The 21,285-nt window shown below is 46.8% G+C and overlaps 1 protein-coding gene across 2 annotated transcripts in view; it reads right to left on the bottom strand.

Moving 5' to 3' along the window:
• The window catches only part of DENND2B (DENN domain containing 2B), a 178,398-nt gene that overhangs the window by 23,645 nt on the left and 133,468 nt on the right, over positions 1-21,285 (bottom strand). For both annotated transcript variants that reach the window (XM_060261278.1, XM_060261279.1), the window contains 2 exons: positions 18,102-18,242; positions 17,044-17,192 (listed from right to left, as the gene is read on the bottom strand). In XM_060261278.1, coding sequence (XP_060117261.1) covers positions 17,044-17,192; positions 18,102-18,242 — 290 coding nt within the window. The remainder of the gene's footprint in view (positions 1-17,043; positions 17,193-18,101; positions 18,243-21,285) is intronic.

The following is a 21,285-nucleotide window of genomic DNA, read 5'->3' as shown; positions in this document are numbered from 1 at the left end:
GACATGAGTCATGTTTAAGGATTTATCTTGTTGGGTATTGTGCATGAAAGATTTAACAAAATCAGTTATGTTATGATGCTTGGTGAGAATTGTGGACTTTGAAATACAATAACATGGGCTCTGAATTCTCTAATTATTGTTCTTTCAGCGGAAGGTTTTCCATGGGGCTACATAAGCTATTAAGGTGACCTCAAGTAGGCGTCCATCACTGGACTGACAAAAAAAACCCTTATGAAAATAAAATATTTCTTGGGAATAACTCATTAGTGACAGAATTCTTCATTCTCATTATATGGATTTTTCATTTCAGGACTTGTACCAAAGAGGGAAGCAGCGTCCATTTTGTACAGTGCAGGCAGGGTGCTACTATGTCTGTGCATAGGTCATTACTCACTTGCACAAACATAAACCAATGATGTCATCAACCTGTACATGCTCCTGATTGCCTTTGTGCAGGAAGGTATCACAGCACCCGAGTCAACACTTAGCAGTGGCACCAGTTAAGTACACAGACTCTCCTTATACCCCACCCAGCAACGGCAGCCTCAAAGCAGAATAAAGGGCTGCCTTTATTATCATTACAAAGCAATCATATCTTTCTCCTACTGAAACTCATCTTAACAAATGAAGACACAGAAGTAAGTCATCTCAGAAAACAGTTCTCAGTGTAGCATTTCATTATACAAACTTTCCTAACTGACTGATATATGGACTTCTGTGCTGTGCAGTGAATGTTTTAACAAGCCCTGTGCAAAAGTTTTGCTGATGCTAACCAAACTCTATTGTTGTTTTTATTTACACCTCTTTTGTAGTGTGCAGGTTTTTTAAGGAAAAAAGGAGATTTTACATGAAATCTCTTTAAATTCTACACTTACATATATATAATTTTCTGCACAATCTTTTAGGCTTACTTTCAGATATTTTGGAAGGAAGGTGTCATGGGTGCTGGGGACCCTTCAGAGGAAGTTGAGTCTGATGAGGAAACTGTGCCCCTGCCACCTGCACCAGTGCCCCTGCCTCCTGCTGGAGAAGATCCCAGCCCCCCTGCCTCGCCCTCTCGGGTGGCTCGTGTGCGTGACCGCCTCCGGCAGGACCTCAGGGATCGGAGGAGGGCGGCACGCTCACAAGCAAGACGCTCCCTGAGCCCTGAGTTCTGAGAGGATTCTGGCCCTTCTAAGAGCAAGGATGCTTGAGTGGTAACAGGATCCTGGCTGCCTCCCTGAGCCAGCAATTAGCCCAAACGGGCAACAGCCAGCAGAGGGCTATATAGCTGTGGGCTTTGGGAGGAAGCTTTGTGGAAGCAACTAGTCATCTCCCTGACATTCTAGCATCCACTCCGGCTTGACTTTGGTTCCTGACTCCCTGACTTTGGCTTTGGACTTCTGGACTCCCTGACCTCGGCTTCTGGACCTCAGACCTGCGATACTTCTACAGTGATTCGGATTTGGCGCCTCGGACCCTCCTGCTTACTGGCTAAAGACCTCGGACTGCCTCTGGACTTTGCCTGACCCGGCCCCAGCCGTGACAGATTGCTTCCACCCACAAACACCCACTCCACAGGATGGATGCTGAAGCAAGTGAAACCACAGAACTACTGGCTGCGCTCCAAGCCCAGGTACAGCAGCTAACACAGGCAGTAGTGCACTTGCAGCAACAACCTGCGGCCAGTGCTCCAGCCAAGTGCCCAGTTCCCCCACCTGACAGATTTGGGGGTGCCGTGGAAGAATTTCCTGCCTTCCTAGCACAGTGTCGGCTGTACTTTGAACTGAGAGCACGGGACTTCCTCAATGACAAAACCAAGGTGTGTTTCGTCATCAGTCTGTTAAAGGGGCAGGCGGCCAAATGGGCCACACCCTTACTGGTCGCGTCCTCTCCCCTACTGACTGATTACCAGGGGTTTGAGGCCCACCTGTCTGCTGCTTTCTCAAACCCAGTCCAAGCAGCCACAGCCAACCGGAAGATCAGGGCACTGAAACAAGGCAACTCCTCGGTGGCTCAATATGCCACTGAATTCAAGCTCCTGACCCAGGACTTGGCGTGGAATGAGGCTGCCCAGATGGACCAGTTTACTGAGGGGTTGGCAGAGGAGGTCCTGGATGAACTGGCCAGGGTGGAGCAGCCACCCACGCTCCAAGAACTTATCACCCTCTGCCTCCGCATCGATGGCCGCCTGGAAAGTCGCCGCCAAGCCAAGACCAGAGGGCGCCAGCTCCCTGCGCCGTGCTACCTGGCTCCTCGCCCGTCCCCAGCTAGTACCAGCACCAAGGATGAGCCTATGCAGCTTGGAGCTGCTCGACCCCGCCTGACCCCAGAGGAAAAGACCAGACGCCGCACGCAGAATCTGTGCCTCTACTGCGGCACGGCAGGCCACTATGCCTCTGGCTGCCCTGCTAAGCATCGGATACCTGGGCCTTCGCTGCCACCGCCGCCAAAAGGGCAGCCCCAGGCGTAAGTGGACCCTCCAGCCTGGGGCGACTAGCTGGGTCCTCCGAACAGCGGGCTGATACCCCAGGGCCATTCCTGCTACCAGTCAAACTCCGTCTGCCTGACGAACGCTGGCTGTTCGTGTATGCCATGCTGGACTCGGGAGCGGCCCACTGTTTTATAGATGCCGCCTTTGTGAAGCAGCACCAGATCCCTGTGCAGACAAAAGGGATTCCGTCGCTGGTGGAGGCTATTGACGGGCGCCTCCTCCGTTCTGGCCCCGTCACCCAGGAGACCTGTCCCATCACCTTCCACGTCCAGCAGCACCAAGAACAGCTGCGGTTTGATGTCGCCCGCATGCCTCGCTTCCCGCTGATTCTAGGCCTTTCCTGGCTGAAGCTGCACAACCCCATCGTGGACTGGGCCCAGCAGGACCTACGCATCCCTGACCACACCCCTGACTCAACTACTCCGCCCCAAAGAACCCTTCCACTGGTCCCCAGAGGCCGATAACGCCTTCTCCACCCTGAAGACTCGCTTTGCCACCGGGCCACTCCTGAGATACCCCGATCCCCAGCTTCCCTTTACGGTGGAAGCTGATGCCTCCAACGTGGCCCTGGGAGCAGTGCTGTCCCAGCGCGAGGAGCCGTCCCAGCCACTACAGCCCTGCGCCTATTACTCGCGGCAGCTCACTGCTGCAGAGAGGAACTATACCATCTGGGAGAGGGAGTTGCTCGCGATCAAGGCGGCGTTTGAGGTTTGGCGACATTACCTCGAAGGGGCTCGCCACCCTGTTCAAGTGCTCACCGATCACCGGAACTTGGAACACCTCCAGACCACCCGCCGTCTCAACCAGCGCCAGATCCGGTGGTCCCTATTCTTCTCTCGCTTCGACTTCCGGATCTCCTACATCCCCCATACCCAGAACCGGAAAGCAGACGCGCTCTCCCGGAAACCGGAATACGCCCCTGCCTCAACTGAGACCGCGCCCGCTGCTCCAATCCTGCCGCCCTCAGTATTTGCAGCCACCTCCACTTCACCAGCACTCGTGGAGGACATTCGGGCTAGCCAGGCCAATGATCCCTGGGTCCAGCAACACCTCCAGGCTCTCCAAGATGACCCAACAGGGGAGTTCACGACTCGAGGCGGCCTCTTGCTACACCGCGAACGCCTCTATGTGCCGCCCGGGCCCTTGCGGGCAGAAGTGCTACGCCTGACCCACGACTCGTTACCCGCCGGGCACTTTGGACAGCATAAGACCACCCACTTGCTGACAAGGGAATTCTGGTGGCCACGAGTTCGCGCTGATGTTGCCCGCTATGTCAGCTCCTGTGACGTCTGCCGACGGGCCAAAGACATCCCAGCCAAACCCTCAGGGTTGCTGCAGCCCTTGCCCACATCTTCAGGACCCTGGGATACCATCTCGATGGACTTCATCACGGAACTTCCACGCTCCAAGGGTCAGACTTGTATCTGGGTGGTCGTCGACCTATTTACCAAGATGGCCCACTTTGTTCCGTGCCCGAAACTCCCCACAGCTCAGGAGACGGCCCAGCTTTACCTGCAACACATCTTTCGTCTGCATGGACTCCCAGCCCATCTGATCTCCGATCGGGGCCCTCAGTTCTCCTCTCGGTTCTGGCAAGCCCTCCATTCCAGCCTGGGTACTCGAGTGCACCTGTCCTCGGCCTACCACCCACAGACAGATGGCCAGACAGAGCGCACCAATGCCACGCTAGAGCAATATCTCCGCTGTTACACCTGTTACCAGCAGGATGACTGGACCACTCTATTGCCCCTAGCGGAGTTTGCATACAACAACGCGGTCCATTCATCCACCCAAATGACCCCGTTTGCTGCAACCTACGGGTACCACCCTCGGTTCTTCCCAGCGATCCTACCACCCACGAATGTCCCCGCCGTCGATGCCTACCTGCAAGAACTCCGTGCCAGCCAAGACTTGCTCCGAGAGCAGCTACAGCAAGCCAAGGAGGCATATAAACGGGCTGCGGACCGAAAGAGGCAAGAAGGCCCTCCAGTGCAGCCGGGGGATCAGGTGTGGCTCTCAACTCGCTACCTGCGCCGGCCTGGTCGGTCTCACAAGCTGGATGCACGGTTCATTGGACCCTACCCCGTCGTTGAACAAATAAACCCCGTCGCCTTCAGGCTCCAGTTGCCACCCCACCTCCGCATTCACCCCGTGTTTCATCGCTCCCTCCTTGTTCCGGCTGCACCCCCTGACCCAGCTCGGACTCCTTCCCCACCGCCGCCACCACCAGTGTTGGTGGATGACGAGGAAGAATATGAGGTGCGCCAGATCCTGGACTCCCGGTACCATCGTGGAGGCCTCCAGTACCTGGTGGACTGGGAGGGATACGGCCCAGAAGACCGGTCTTGGGAGCCCGAGGACAATCTTCATGCCCCGGACTTGGTGCACCAGTTCCACAACGACCACCCCGACCTTCCAGGTCCCTCGACGGAGGGGGGCCCTGGGGGGGGGGATAGTGTCATGGGTGCTGGGGACCCTTCAGAGGAAGTTGAGTCTGATGAGGAAACTGTGCCCCTGCCACCTGCACCAGTGCCCCTGCCTCCTGCTGGAGAAGATCCCAGCCCCCCTGCCTCGCCCTCTCGGGTGGCTCGTGTGCGTGACCGCCTCCGGCAGGACCTCAGGGATCGGAGGAGGGCGGCACGCTCACAAGCAAGACGCTCCCTGAGCCCTGAGTTCTGAGAGGATTCTGGCCCTTCTAAGAGCAAGGATGCTTGAGTGGTAACAGGATCCTGGCTGCCTCCCTGAGCCAGCAATTAGCCCAAACGGGCAACAGCCAGCAGAGGGCTATATAGCTGTGGGCTTTGGGAGGAAGCTTTGTGGAAGCAACTAGTCATCTCCCTGACATTCTAGCATCCACTCCGGCTTGACTTTGGTTCCTGACTCCCTGACTTTGGCTTTGGACTTCTGGACTCCCTGACCTCGGCTTCTGGACCTCAGACCTGCGATACTTCTACAGTGATTCGGATTTGGCGCCTCGGACCCTCCTGCTTACTGGCTAAAGACCTCGGACTGCCTCTGGACTTTGCCTGACCCGGCCCCAGCCGTGACAGAAGGAATCTGCAGATGGGTCACTCATTTGTTCCATATGATCTACATCCAGCATACACCAAATTTAGCACATTACAGATGACACCCAGCTATATTTGCTGTTGGACGACCGATCGGCTACAGTCCCACCAACTCTGGCTGAGGGTTTGGAGGCTGCGGTGGGGTGGCTAAGGAAGAGCAGATCGAAGCTGAACCCATCAAAGACGGAGGTTCTGTGGTTGTGGGGAGCGGGGTTGGAGTGTAGAGTGCCGACTCCTGATGGGGTGCTACTAACACCAGTGCCTACCATCAAGAGCTTAGGAGTGACACTGGACACCTCGCTTTCAATGGAGGCCCAGGTCACACATATTGCCAAGGTGGCATTTTTTCATCTTCGTCAAGCTCAGCAGCTAGCTCCCCTTCTATCTTGCTCAGACCTAGCCACAGTAATCCATGCAACTGTCACCTCCAGACTAGGCTACTGTAACTATGTTGGCCTACCTTTGAGTCTGATCTGGAAGCTCCAACAGGTTCAGAATGTGGCAGCACAAATCCTGACAAGAACACCACGGATGGCACATATTCTACCTGTGCTGCACCAGCTACACTGGTTGCCAATTGAGTACCAGGTTAGAGTCAAGGTTTTGGTTATGACCTTTAAGGCCTTGAGTGGTCTGGGACTGATATATCTACAGGACTGCCTCCTCCACTATGTTCCTGGAAGGGCGTTGCGCTCCAGTAGTTGAAATCTGCTGGTGATCCCTGGCCCGAAAGAGGTCCAGCTGTCTTCAACAACAGTCAGGGCTTTTTCAGTCCTGGCCCCAAATTGGTGGAATGCTCTGCAAGAAGACATTAGGACCCTGTGGGATCTTTTACAGTTTCGCAGGGCCTGCAAGGCAGAGATGTTCCGCCAAGCCTTTGGACAGCGACAGTTGCCGTGCTGGCACCTTTTCCTCTCCACCCCCTCTTGGGGCGATCCCCGCACCCCGACGTGATGTACAGACTAAGAGCACTTTAAAGACGCCATCAGGGTTTGTAATTTTTTACTGTAATTGATTTTATATACATGTATTTTTTACTGTTGTACATCGCCCTGAGCCTGGCACTTGCCGGGATAGGGTGATTCATTAAATGTAATAAATAATAATAATTAGTTGTTGGGGGAAAGGATTGGCCCAGCGCAGAGACTGTTGAAATAATGGGAGAGAAGAAAATATTTTCCTCACCTTCTTGCTGCTCCAGCTCCCTGCATTTGCTGAAAATTGGCTTTGAGGGATCTTGAAACCCTCAAGAACATTATAAGATGCAACATGGAGTTTGCAAAGGGAAGCAGGTAGTTGCAGAATTGCCCCCCTCACACAGATTTCTTCATTTTTTTTATCTATTACTTTTGCTAGGCTGCCCTTCCCTGCAAGTAGGGCTCAGGGTGGCTTACATGAGGGGAAAATACAGTACATAGTAGGATTAAAACAACATTAAAATACATTAAAACAATTAATCAGAAAGACAACATTATATCCAAGGTGATGGATAATTTCAGTGTCCACCAGCCCCCTCGGTGGAGGCAATATGGGGAAAAGAGGAGAGGTAGGGATGCGAGAGTGTCAGACCATTGCTGTCCTCAACTAAATGCTTGGAAGAACATCTCTGCCTTGCAAGCCCTACAGAAATGTAGTAAATTCTGTAGGGCATGGATGATCTCTGGCAGAGAGACCCACCAGGTGGGGGCCAAGGCCAAAATGGCCCAGTCAAGGACAGCTAGATCTACATTTCAGAGAGTTCTGAGAGACAGCAGAGAAGCTCTGAGAGAGAGCAGAGAATAAGTGATATAAGCTGGGGAAGTTGCTGAGAATTTCTGAGTTTGCGTGACAGCTGAAAATTCTGAGTTTGTGGTTGCTGGGGAACTGCTGTCTGTTTGGGTTGAGTGGGCTGAAGGTGAAGGTGATTGTTGCTGATTGATTAGGAGTGGCTGTGTTCCACATCCTCTTTGCATTATTAAGCTGAGCCTTGCCAGAAGCGTGAGCTAAAGGGCTCTTGGCCTGTGGCTCTTAGCCTGGAGGCTGTGTAAGGACCAGGAACCCAGATCCCTAATTTCCTTGTGCTTCCAATAATGTACGTTGACCCTCCAGAAGGGGAGCCACATAAACAAACAGGATTTAAAGGGGACAGTATATTTTTTAAAAAAGCTATCATGAAGGTAGAATGCCAGCAGGGGGTGGGGGCTTTCCAGTGTTTTGCACAGAGTGTCACATGTATGACTATCTGCCCACAGGACAGAAGTCTTGGGTGTGTTCTCGATGCAAGGAGCTCCTAGTCCTCAGGGAACGAGTTCGTACCCTTGAGGCCGAGGTGACTGACCTGGAGAAGCAGAGACAGTCAGTTAGGAACTCAAGGAAGACTCTTGGGGACGTATTAGATGAGCCCCGCTCCGAACGTGACAGCCCTGTTGCTGTCAGGGAGCATGAAGGTCACGAGGGAACACGGCACCGTGCTGAGGATAAGGGGAATGCGCCCTCAGAAGGGACCTCTTCTTCAGTTGGTGAGCGGGAATCCTTTCACGCCAAGGAACCATCCCTGGGCATGGAGGGGGGGGGTCTTGATAGTTGGTGATTCAATCCTTACGCAAGTAGACAGCTAGCTGGCAAAACTGCGTACTGACCATATGGTGACTTGCCTGCCTGGTACGAAGGTAGTGAACATTACGCGTGTAGTAGATAGGCTGAAAGACAGTGCTGGGGAGGAGCCAGTGGTCATGGTGCATGTTGGCACCAACGATGTGGGGAAATGCAGTCGTGAGGTCCTGGAGGAAAAATTTAGGCTGCTAGGAGGGAGACTTAAGGCCAGGACCTCCAAGGTAGCCTTCTCAGAAGTGCTACCTGTTCCACATGCAGGGCTGGAGAGACAGGCACAAATTAGAAGTCTCAATGTGTGGATGAGACAATGGTGTAAGGAGGAAGGGTTTAAGTTTGTTAGGCACTGGGATGCTCTCTTGAACAAGCGGGAGCTGTACAAAAGAGATGGTCTCCACTTGTTCCCGGATGGAACCAGGCTGCTGGCGCTTAAAATCAAAAAGGTGGCAGAGCAGTTTTTAAACTAAATCTTGGGGGAAAGCCGACAGGAGATGAAATGTCTCTGGTTCGGGAGGACTCATCTCAAAGAGATGAAGGGTTAGCTGTTACTTTTCTACCGGGTTATGGATCAGAGTTGTCCACTGAGATGGTGACAAACAGTATGAACTGTCTGCCAAATCTCAAGGCAGCAGGAGGAAGGTTGCGGGCCTAACTTGCCTGGGAAATTATAGATGTTTGTATACAAATGTTAGAAGAGTTCGAAGTAAAATTGGTGAGTTGGAATGTTTAGTGTTGGGGGAAAACATAGACATTGTGGGAATTTCAGAAACTTGGTAGAATGAGGGGAATCAGTGGGACACGGTGATTCCTGGATATGTTATATCGGAAGGATAGGGAGGGAAGGGTTGGAGGTGGTGTGGCTCTGTATATCAAAGAGGGTATACGGTCCAGTAAGACTGAGGTCAGAGAATTAGATCCTCTTCTAGAAATGCTTTGGGTCGAAATAGAGGACCCAAAAGGAAATTTAACAATGGGAGTTTGTTATCGCCCAACAAATCAAAAGATAGAGGACGATTATAATATGAAGGAAGGATTAAAGATAGCGGCTGAACGTAAAAACTGTGTCATAATAGGTGATTTTTACTACCCGCAAATTGATTGGGTCAATATGTGTTCAGGTCAAGAGAAAGAGATTGAGTTTCTAGATGCTCTCAATGACTGTGCTAGGGAGCAGATGGTAGCAGAACCTACCAGGGGTGGGGTGATCCTGGATTTGGTCCTAAGTAATGCCCAAGACTTGGTTAGAGATGTAAAAGTGATTGCACTGCTTGGGAGCAGTGACCATAACGTTATTGATTTCACCATTTGTATAGAGAGTTGCCCCAAAAGACCAGCACGACCACGTTTAACTTTAAAAGGGGTAAATTCTCTGAGATGATGAGGCATGTGAAGAGGAAACTGAAAGGAAAGGTAAATACAGTCAAAACCCTTGGGGAAGCTTAGAGGCTATTTAAAACTACAATCCTAGAAGCTCAGATAAAATATATACCACAAGTTAGGAAAGGCACAAACAGGTACAAGAAAAGGCCTGCATGGTTAACAAACAAAGTATTGGAAGCTGTAAAAGGTAAGAAGGACTCCTTTAAGCGGTGGAAAGCTAGTCCAAGTGAGATTAATAAAAGGGAACACAAGACTGTGATCAAGACTGTGATCAGGCAGGCAAAAAGGCACTATAAGGAGGATATCGCAAAAAACATAAAGACCAACAATTAAAAAATATTCAAATATATTAGAAGCAGGAAACCAGCCAGGGAGGCAGTGGGGCCCTTGGATGACCAAGGGGTCAAAGGATTACTGAAGGAGGATAGGGAAATGGCTGAGAAGCTGAATGCATTTTTTGCCTCAGTCTTCACTGTGGAAGATGAGGTGTTTGCCTGCTCCAGAACCACTTATTTTGGAAGGGGTATTGAAAGACCTGAGTCAGATTGAGGTGACAAGAGAGGAGGTTTTACAACTGATAGACAAATTAAAAACTAACAAGTCACCAGGTCCGGATGACATACATCCAAGAGTTCTGAAAGAACTCAAAGTTGAACTTGTGGATCTTCTGACAAAAAATATGTAATCTTTCATTAAAATCTGTCTCCGTTCCTGAGGACTGGAAGGTAGCAAATGTCACCCCCATCTTTAAAAAGGGTTCCAGAGGAGATCCGGGAAATTACAGGCCAGTCAGTCTGACTTCAATACCAGGAAAGTTGGTAGAAACCATTATCAAGGACAGAATGAGTAGGGACACTGATGAACACGAGTTACTGAGGAAGACTCAGCATGGGTTCTGTAAGGGAAGATCTTGCCTCACTAATCTGTTACATTTCTTTGAGGGGGTGAGTAAACATGTGGACAAAGGAAACCCAATAGATGCTGATTACCTTGACTTCCAGAAAGCTTTTGATAAAGTTCCTCATCAAAGGCTCCTTAGTAAGCTCAAGAGTCATGGAGTAAAAGGACAGGTCCTCTTGTGGATCAAAAACTGGCTAATTAATAGGAAGCAGAGAGTGAGTATAAATGGGCAGTCTTCGCAGTGGAGGACGGTAAGCAATGGGGTGCTGCAGGGCTCAGTACTGGGTCCCATGCTCTTTAACTTGTTCATAAATGATTTGGAGTTGGGAGTCAGCAGTGAAGTGGCCAAGTTTGCAGATGACACTAAATTGTTCAGGGTGGTAAGAACCAGAGAGGATTGTGAGGCACTCCCAAAGGGATCTGTTGAGGCTGGGTGAATGAGCGTCAACGTGGCAGATGAGGTTCAATGTGGCCAAGTGCAAAGTAATGCACATTGGGGCCAAAAATCCCAGCTACAAATACAAGTTGATGGGGTGTGAACTGGCAGAGACTGACCAAGAGAGAGATCTTGGGGTCGTGGTAGATAATTAACTGAAAATGTCAAGACAGTGTGTGATTGCAATAAAAAAGACCAATGCCATGCTGGGAATTATTAGGAAGGAAACTGAAAACAAATCAGCCAGTATCATAATGCCCCTGTATAAATCGATGGTGCGGTCTCATTTGGAATACTGTGTACAATTCTGATCACCGCACCTCAAAAAGAATATTATAGCATTGGAAAAAGTGCAGAAAAGGGCAACTAGAATGATTAAAGGGTTAGAACACTTTCCCTATGAAGAAAGGTTGAAATGCTTGGGGCTCTTTAGTTTGGAGAAACGTCAACTGCCAGGTTACATAATAGAGGTTTACAAGATTATGCATGGGATGGAGAAAGTAGAGAAAGAAGTACTTTTCTCCCTTTCTCACAATACAAGGACTTGTGGGCATTAGATGAAATTGCTGAGCAGTCGGGTTAAAACAGATAAAAGGAAGAACTTTTTCACCCAAAGGGTGATTAACATGTGGACTTCACTGCCACAGGAGGTAGCAGCGGCTACAAGCATATATATATATATATATATATATATATATATATATATATATATATATATATATATATATATAATTTTTTTGGCCACTGTGACACAGAGTGTTGGACTGGATGGGCCACTGGCCTGATCCAACACAGCTTCTCTTATGTTCTTATGATCTCTCTCAGGCTGGGGACCACCAAGAGGTTCTTATTACTAGAGAGTAACACTCTTCCAGGGGCATATTGAGAGAGGCAGTCCTGAAGATATGTAGACTCGCCTGGAAGGTCAAAACCAAGAGCTTGAACAGGATCTGGTGCTCCACTGGAAGTCAGTGCAGCTCACGCAGCATAGGTGCCATCTGAGGGGTCCCCGTAAGGACCCGTGCGAATGCATTCTGGATGAGTTGAAGCTTCTGGGTCAGGTGCAAGGGTAGGCCTGGACAGAGCGAATTACAGTAGTCTATCCTGGAGGTGACCATTGCAATGATTACCATGGCTAGGTCAGGGTGAGACAGGTAAGGACGCAGTTGCCTAACCTGGCACAGCTGGAAAAACACCAGCTTGGTAACCTTCATGATCTAGGCCTCCATAGATATGGTGGTATCCAGTATCACACCCAGACTCTTGAAGGTTGGAGCCAGTGCTAGGGGCACTCTATCAAGAGCTGGGAGCTGACTACCCAACCATGGTTACCCCTCACCCAGCCAAAGAATCTCCTTCTTACCCAGATTCAGTTTCACCCAGCTCTGCTTTAACCACCAAACCACAGCCTCCAAACCCTTGGCTAGATTCATGGGCATGGTATTTGTTCAACTACCTATCAAAAGAAATTGCTAGGTGTCATCAGCATAACTCCATGCTAGCTGGGCAAGGGGGCATATGTAAATATTAAATAACACTGGGGAGAGAAGTGCCCCCTGGGGAACCCAACATTCAAGTGGGTACCTGGAGACAATGACCCTCCCAACACCAACCTCTGTCCCTGACTGTGAATAAATGAAGTAAACTGTAGCAAGACTACCCCATGTCAGCAAGTCAACAGATGATGATTGACTGTTCTGAACACTGCTGTAAGATCTAATAAAATTAGCAGCACTGACCCACCTAAATCCAACTGCCTGCAGAGATTGTCCGTGAGGGTGACCAATGCAGTCTCTCTCCCACGACTGGTGTGGAAGCTGGATTGGAATGGATCCAGCATCGATGTGTCATCCAGAAATTTTTGGAGCTGTTTGGCCACTGCTCTCTCAATTACCTTACCTCAAAATGGAAGATTAGAAACTAGGTGGTAATTCGTCAGGTTCACAGGATCTGAGTTTGATCTTTTCAAGAGCAGGACAACAACCACCTCCTTTAGCCCCACTGGAAAGGTTCCTGTATCTAGGAACAGACTGATGGTATCTTCCAGAGGACCTTGCAGCCTCTATCACTGGCTTTAACCAGCCATGAGGGGCACGGACCAAGGAGGCAAGTGGTCAGTTTAACAGAACCCAGAATCCTGTCAACATCAGTTGGGAGAGCTGGCTGAAGTTGTTAAGAACTGAATCCAAGGACGGCCAAGGGGCCTCCAGTTTACATACTGTACCAATGTTGGCTGGGAGGTCAGGGTGGAGTGACAAGACTTTATTTGCAAAAAAGCTTACAAATGCCTCACAGTTTATGGTCAAAATACTATTATTCTTGGTCCTCTCTGAGAGGGACATAAGGGACAACATTATCCTAAATAATTCAGGTGGGTGAAAGCTAGCATATGCGATGGAGGTCACATAAAAATCCTTTTTAGTGGTCTTCACTGCCATCTCATTGGATTTCATAAGTGTCCTATAAGATGCTCACCAAACTCATTCCAGTCATCTGAGTTCCCATTTCACCCCTCTGAGTTCCATCGTATACCGGGGGGATGTTTTCTGCCGGGGACAGAGAGGACATCGGGGGTGATTTTGTCAATGGCTTCAGAGAACTGGGAGTTCCAGTCCTCTACCAGCTCATCTAAGGAATCACTAGAGGGTATCGGTTCCTGCAGAGTATTGTGGAATCCAATTGGATCCATTAATCCAAGTGAGCATAAATCTACTCGCCACCTAGACGGGGAAAGCAGGGACACCCAGCCAGACCTTCAGAGTGCAGTGATCTGACCCTGGAACCAATCTCTTGGCCATCAGGTCCATATCAACCCCAGTGCCAAAAACCAAATCCAGAGTGTGGCCTGCTTGATGTGTGAGCCCTAATATAATCTGGGTGAGTTTAGTTCTGCTATGGATGACACAAGTCCACAGCCTGCTGCAAAGAGAGAGCATCAGCATGGACACTGAAGTTCCCAAGAATAATAAGCCTTAGGAACTCCAAGGCCCAGCCAGCTGCTACCTCAAGCAGGTTTGGGAGGCTGTCTGCTGGGGTGGATGGTACACCAGAAAGACATCCAAACTTACCTCGGAATCCCAAACTAGGCCAACACTATCAATGCCAGTGATCTTAGGGATGGGGAGCTCCCTGAAGGAAAAGTTCTCATGGATGGGTATCAAACACCCCCCACCAACTGTTCAAAACTGATGGAGGACTGAGAAACCTGGATAGGACAGCTTTTTCAAGGCAACTCACCTTCCCTCATCCAGGTCTCAATCATATATGCCAGGTCCACTTCTTGCGCTGTGATATAATCTTGTAGTGACAAGGTCTTATTATTAATAGACCCGGCATTATACAGCAGCAGTGTCAAAGGGGGGGGGGGGTATGAATTCCTAGCCCTCACACCCACATGTCTTGGGATGGGATGAAGTTTGGAAGGGGACCGAGCATAACTCTCACACAGTGAAGATAGTGTAACCATTGCAATTATGAAAGAAGTGTGGAATGTGATTGTATATGTGTCATGATGCATTTAATGAGCAAAAACAGATCTCCTTCTTCGTCAGAAGTTTGTGCCACTTTTTGGCATGATTGTAAAGGCACTGTCTCAGTGTTTCCTGGTCTTTTACAGGGGTGGGACAGGAAGCACTGCCTCCAGAGCACTTGTAGCTGTCCTCCAAACCTCCTAATCCCCAATTGGGATGAGGATGCTCCTACACCTATTAATAGAGAAGGGGCATGAAGATTGGCTGATGGAGTTTTACATGTATACCTAGGTCTCTTCAGTGAGGCAAACTATAGTCCTGAGGCCATTTCAAACTGGGAAAATAGCATGCACAAAAGTTTATGTACCCTCTCATCCATCCTAGTATCAATCCAAATTTGGCCAATATGTATCTGGGAATTAAGTTTCCAGCATAAAACTTGCTATTTATATTTGACCACATAATCCAGGAAAAAAAGAACATGTGGTTAGTTCCTCCAATATCAGGGCATTGGCTGAGACCTGGGTCAGCCACAGCCAGTCAGAGTAGATAACACAGAGTTAGCCAGAACAATGGCCTGGTTAGGTAAGCCACCAATGTTACCCCCTTGTAAATATGCACCTTGTTATATACCAAGCAGTACAACAGATATTATAGCTGAAATAATTTAGTTTCACTCCGCAGTTATCAGATATTAGGAGGCTGAAATCATCTGACTTTCCTGTCATTGGATCAGACAAGAGATTTTCAACACAGTGAAAGGGTGCTGAATAATTTTTTGAACCCCAATAATTTTTCATCTGATAATTTTCAGAAAGATCCAGAATTGGATCAGAAGACTTATTCTCCTATACTGGACACTTGCCTGGACCATAAATTGGTTTGATTTGTTTTGATTATTAGTAGTAGCTGGCTTTTCCTTTTTCCCTTGGGGGGGGGGGTAAATTATAGAGATATATTTGTATTTTCTGAGGTCAGGGGAAGGATTAGTAGTTTTGTTGATGATCTGTCGTATCTGTCGTAATATGCTGTTCTAATTTTAACTATTGTTTATTTGTTGGGGATTTTTTGGGGGGGTGCCATTAAGTGAAAAATAATTCCTCTAGAAATTATTTTTCACCATGTGAAGACAAGGATGGCTTGGGGCACCTTCTCCAGTGGGCAATAAAATCAGACCCCTTTGTCAATTCTCCTGGAACTCTGGAGTTCCTTAGAAGAAAGGGAGAGATTTGGTGAAAAAAACCTGCTGCTCTGGAAAACCCACCATTTCTCCATCTTTTTACCCACCAGAAAACCTGCCAGTCCCTCTACCATAAGAAATAATGGGTGAACAACTGCTCTAGTGTTAAGGAAGACAAACATTTCCCCTGATATGCTTTCCCAATTCAATAAATACACTCGCAGTATTTAATTAAAATGATAATCCTGCCTTTCCTGAAATTATGATCCAGAATTAAAACAATAATTTTTCAAATGCACGTCCCAATCAAATGTAGTATGGCGCTAGCAGATTATTAATTAATAAATACAGAACAGAAGCAAAATCAGGTGATGGTCTGATGACTGAAAGAATTATAAAGAAAGCTTGGGGAATGGTTGTCCAGAGACACCACTGGACTCAGGACCGGATTCTCTACCGCTACCTTGGGAAATGCAGCTCCCAGTGGCTCCACCCCCACCAATAGAGAGCCTGGAAGCCTCCTGGGCAACAAAATGGACCTGGAAGCAGCAGCAGGCCTGGACTGGTCAAGATTGACACATCTGGATCAGGGAAGAGCAACTGACCTGACACACAGGGCCCCTACCTGCCACCAAGTGCAGGAGGAAGATCTGACACTGGAACAGCCCAGGGAAAACAGCAGCCTACACAGCCAGTGTGGGGCCAGAGAGGCCTGTACAAGGGCACAGGATTGCCAGGTCCCTTCATCACACTGGCAGGGGAAACTGGGGGACATTTCAGAGGTGGGTGGAGATATCCCTGGCATGATGACATCACAAAGAAGTTACTTCATTGTGTCAGTGACACCCTACTTTTTGGGCAAACTCTATGGTAAATTGGGCTCAAACCATTGAGTTTTGCCCAAAAAGCAGAGCATTGCCACATGACACTGCCAGCGCAATGGTGTCACTTCCACACAGTGTCATTCTGTTGGGGACATGGTGCAGGTATGTGACTGTTTGGGGTGGGGACCTGGGGATTGGCATCCATACAAGGGCAAATAAGCCCAACAGAAGCCCAGGCCCAGAGGCTTGGATTTGGGAGGGCCAAGGGAAAGTAAGGGAGGGTACTGAGGATGGACAGCCTACCCTGGCATAGCCAGTGGGGAAGGAAGGAAGGCAACTTGGGGGGAGAAGCCATCCAACACCTCAGTTTTAGGGACAGCAAAGGAGGCTGGGTACACCCAAGTAATGGGTAGAGCTTTTTGGACCTTTACAGGCAAGTTCCTGGGAAAAGGCCAAGGGGGTGGAGAGAGAGCTGTTGACCCAAGGAACAGAAAAGGAACAAAGAAGAGCTGCCCCCCTTCCATCCTCTTTCTGAGGCCTGGGGGACCCACCAGCATCACACAGCAAAAAGGCCAAGGGCTAACCTACAAGGTTGGATGGGGGGATCCTCACAAAGATTAAAAGCTGCATTTTAATAATCATCACCATCTCCCTGAGCTCCTTCATACCATGAAACAATGTAGTCTTATACTGATATTTCATTCATAAGGTTGTGAGATTTACCTGAGTTTATCTGCTATGAAGATCACTCGCCGTTCCAGCAGGAGGGAAGCAAAGATTCTGATGATCTGTCGTATACTCAAACATTTGAAAAGACACTCAAAGTCCACGTGCTCCAGACGAGAGTCCATTGGCCGTCGAAGTTCTATCACCTGGATGCATTTGGCAAACATAAATTATGCTCTAACTAGATGACTGTGATATAGACATCAGTCTAAATGCGGCTGGATTATTATGGGACAGTAGATGGCATCTAAATATTTCTCAGAGCTGCGCAGCTCAAGTGCTTGGAGAATTCCTTTCACCTTTTACATCATGTTCTTCAGAGCCTGTTCACACAGTACTTTCTGCAATGTGTTTAAATGTTGGTATAGTTATGTGTGCACAGAGGAGTAAATGTCCATTTGGCCTTAAAAACACATGCCATAAAGCTGATGTGGATATTGGCTTTTGAAGTAGAATACAAAAAATTATGCAGAGAAGAATTAGCTCATATAAACTAATCCAGGTATTATCTCTTTCTCAGCTATCTTGGTTTCTGTGATAAAAAGAAAATATATCCATCTAGAAGATATACATGAGGCAGAACCTATGTAGCTTTTTAACGACCAAATATGGACAAAACTGTATTAGAGAGTATGGATCCTTAAAAACTGTCACTAAATGTTGGTGATAACTCCTAACTCCCCTGTTCTTGCCTTTGATGACTTTCAGCTTCCTGACTTAAAAAGTAGGGAATTAATCATATGGGAAAACACCTCGAGACTGATTGCTAGTTTGCTAACCTAGTGATAAAGCCAAAGTTGTCATAATTTTTACAGAAAACAAGTGGCCTTGAAGTATATGATAAGTTGCTAAATAAAAATACATAAGATTTTCAACGTACCTCCCATCTCAAGTTGCCTAACAAAACAGATTACAAATGGAAATGTTTTAAACTCTCACAAGAACTGGTACCCCCAGAACTGTTATAACTCTCCACTTTTTCCCCTCACTATTTCTACTGTTTCAGAGAGGGTGTTTGTTAGGGTTTTACTTTACAGTTTGAGGCTTCTTTTTACCTCATTTCCAGCTCCAGGCAGGAAAGTCTTGACTCTGATTGTCTTTCCAGGTGCAGGGAAGGGAGACTCCATAAGACTTCTCATAAATGGATAAACCAGGGCAGCTGATATTCCCCTCCTCCTTTCAACTTCATCTAGTATCTGAACCATCACAATTAAATGCAAGAGAAAGCAGAAGCGGTGTAGTAACAACAGTGTAACAATTGTGAACAGTAACAATTCACGTACTATGTTGCCCCTGTGATTTGTTAGGAAATACACCATTGAAAATGTCATGAATTTAAGCAAACTGTTAAATTTAAATTTTGGAGAATATTTTTGACAATTCCAAAATTGGAACACTGGTACAGTCTGGAAAGGAACAGACCCAACTCACACTTCTCCTTTGGGAAGATCTGCCCCCAGTTTTCCATCTGATAAAAGGACTAGGATTTCTCACTGACAGCAGTGCTGAGGAGATGTTTCTTCCTTTTCTGGGACTCTAAGTACTCACCCTATCATAAATACGAAACCAAAACTCAAGACATGAAAAAACATTCTTTTCTTTTAAATGACTGTGATAAAATAGTTGTATTGACAACATACAGTGAAAGAGCAACAAGGGATGATCTTCTGCTCTAAAGTGAACTCAGCCTGCAACACAAGACATTTACTACATCACTGCTCAGCCAATGCTTGGCAGCTATGTAATAATGTGGTTAATGTCGACTGAATTCTGAATCAGACCTGTAGCAAACTGCTTCACCACTTTCCCTCAAGCCATCTTCTCAATATGACATTTTGGCTCTCTAAGATTTGGCATCTTCATCTGCCTAATGGTTCTAAACCACCTTTCTGTCAGGGTATACACACTGGCCAAATTCAAATCTAACCCTCCCTTTCACTAACCTAGATTTGTTACAGTTGTGGATTTATTTTATTGTATATCCTGGGTTTAGAAACAGAATGATGAGAATACACTTCTTTTATATTTGATTATCTGTTTCAGTGTTTCTCTCCTTATCCCACCCCAACCCCATCTACACAGAAATAATGTATTTCCCAAGCTTGATTAAAAAAAAAAAAAGGGAAGCAGATAAAAACAATGTTGTTTTTAATATTTTTTTCAGTGTTTTCTGAGATTAACCCTGAGGTTATTACTGTAATAGCTACCTAGTCAAAAATTTATAAAAGTTCATCTATAGCAAATCCATCTCAAATTCCATTATTGCAAATCCAAAATTATTTTTCCCTCTGTTCTCCTTGTCAGTGTGTAGAAAACTCTCCCAGATCCTGGCTTGCATAGTTGCACATTTTGCCAAGGTCACAAATCAGGCATGGTATGTCCTGACTTGCAACTGTACACTGTCTGCTCTGCTCTTCTCAGCCCAAACCATACAACTGACTCAACTGATCTCTACTGATCTGCCTGGGAGCAATGTCCAAGACTAGCTGGTAGGGTTTTTGAGACTGCAATCCTAAGTGAAAGATGTGAGCATACATGATAACACACACTTAAAACTTTAAATCATTATGTTCCTGTGGCCTTAATTACTCTTTTATCTGTTCTCAGCCTACTGTTCATTAATTTGAGTGCCCACAAGTTCTTTTATTGTGAGAAAGGGAGACAAGTACTTCTTTTTCTACCTTCTCTATTCCATGCACCTTTATCATGTCACTTTTCAATCACCACTTCTCCAAGTTAAAGAGCCCCAACCTCTTTAACCTTCCTTCATAGAGAAGGTGTTCCACCCCTTAATCATTTTAGTTGCCCTTTTCTGCACCTTTTCCAATGCTATTATATATTTTTTGAGGTTCTGTAACCAGAACTGCATATAGTATTCCAAATGAGGTTGCACCATTGATTTTTACAGGGGCATGCTCAAGGTTGACTCAACCTTCCATCCTTCCGAGTCCACTGATTCTGGTGGACTTAAAAGGATGTAATTCTGCTTAGGAAAGCAAATTTTAATTGAGGACCTCTAAACCCAACATTCCTAATTCATGTGTGACATATCACATATCTGTTTCCTGTGAATAGTGACACAATGATAGATCTCACAAGAAAATTACTAAGAAAATTGTCCCTCAGAAATTCCATTCAGTCAACCTATTAAATGTGAAAAACTATCCAAACGAAACACAGAACACATGGACACCCACAGCAATATTACACATAGTTCAAACTCCCTTCCAGTAAGCACATCATACTATGACTCCTTCCTTATATTTGAGAATCCTTGTGTATTACATAAGGAGAATAATAAGAACATAACATAAGAGAAGCCATGTTAGATCAGGCCAATGGCCCATCCAGTCCAACACTCTATGTCACACAGTGGCCCCCAAAAAATTTTATATATATATATATATATATATATATATATATATATATATATATATATATATATATATATATATATATATATATATATACACACACACACACACACACACACATATAATGTCAGACAGAAGACCAGTTTACCAGGAGTCTGTCAAAAAGCCCAAGCTGTTTCTTGCCCCCATTACATTCCTCACTAGGAACATTAACTCTTTAGCAACTGATAAGTATTTAATGTTTTATGCACACATTTGCTGTTTATTTTTAAAAATTATACTCTACTACTTAACAGCAAAACTCCATAACCACAAGATAACCAATCAATGCAAACACAGCAAGACAGAAATTGTCAAAATATTACAACAGGAGTACAGTCACAGAAAGCTTAACTAGGCTTTTAGGCATAATTCAAAAAAAGGCATGAAGAATCTGCCTGAATGATAACAATGGAACTAAATCATTTCATGGGGCCTCTTTTGTCCAGTATCACCTATTCTGACTGGCTTTATTTCTTCAGGGTCTCAGATGGAGAAAGACCTTTCCATTGCTAATATGGCTGCCACAACTTGAACTAAGAATCTGCACATGCAAGAAATGTGCTCTGCCTATGAGCTACAGCCTATCAATGTCCTCCTGCTATTTCGATATCTATTGCAAATACATTCTTCACTTTGTACTGATTTCCTTGTTGCTTGGGCTGCACAGTCATTCCCCAGGAGACTCCGGCAGGCAGAATATATAGGCAGTGTGATTCATGGGGTTTGGAAATGTGCTGAATACAATCAACCCCTGAAAAAAATCTTTGCAGGCATTCCCTATATGTCTCAATAAATAGATAGTGGGTTGGAGTTACTCTGGCCC

Source organism: Heteronotia binoei, chromosome 21 (assembly GCF_032191835.1).
Source record: "Heteronotia binoei isolate CCM8104 ecotype False Entrance Well chromosome 21, APGP_CSIRO_Hbin_v1, whole genome shotgun sequence".
Taxonomy (NCBI): domain Eukaryota; kingdom Metazoa; phylum Chordata; class Lepidosauria; order Squamata; family Gekkonidae; genus Heteronotia; species Heteronotia binoei.
The sequence above is the reverse complement of the archived record's forward strand: the minus strand, read 5'-3'. Positions and strand labels throughout refer to the sequence as shown.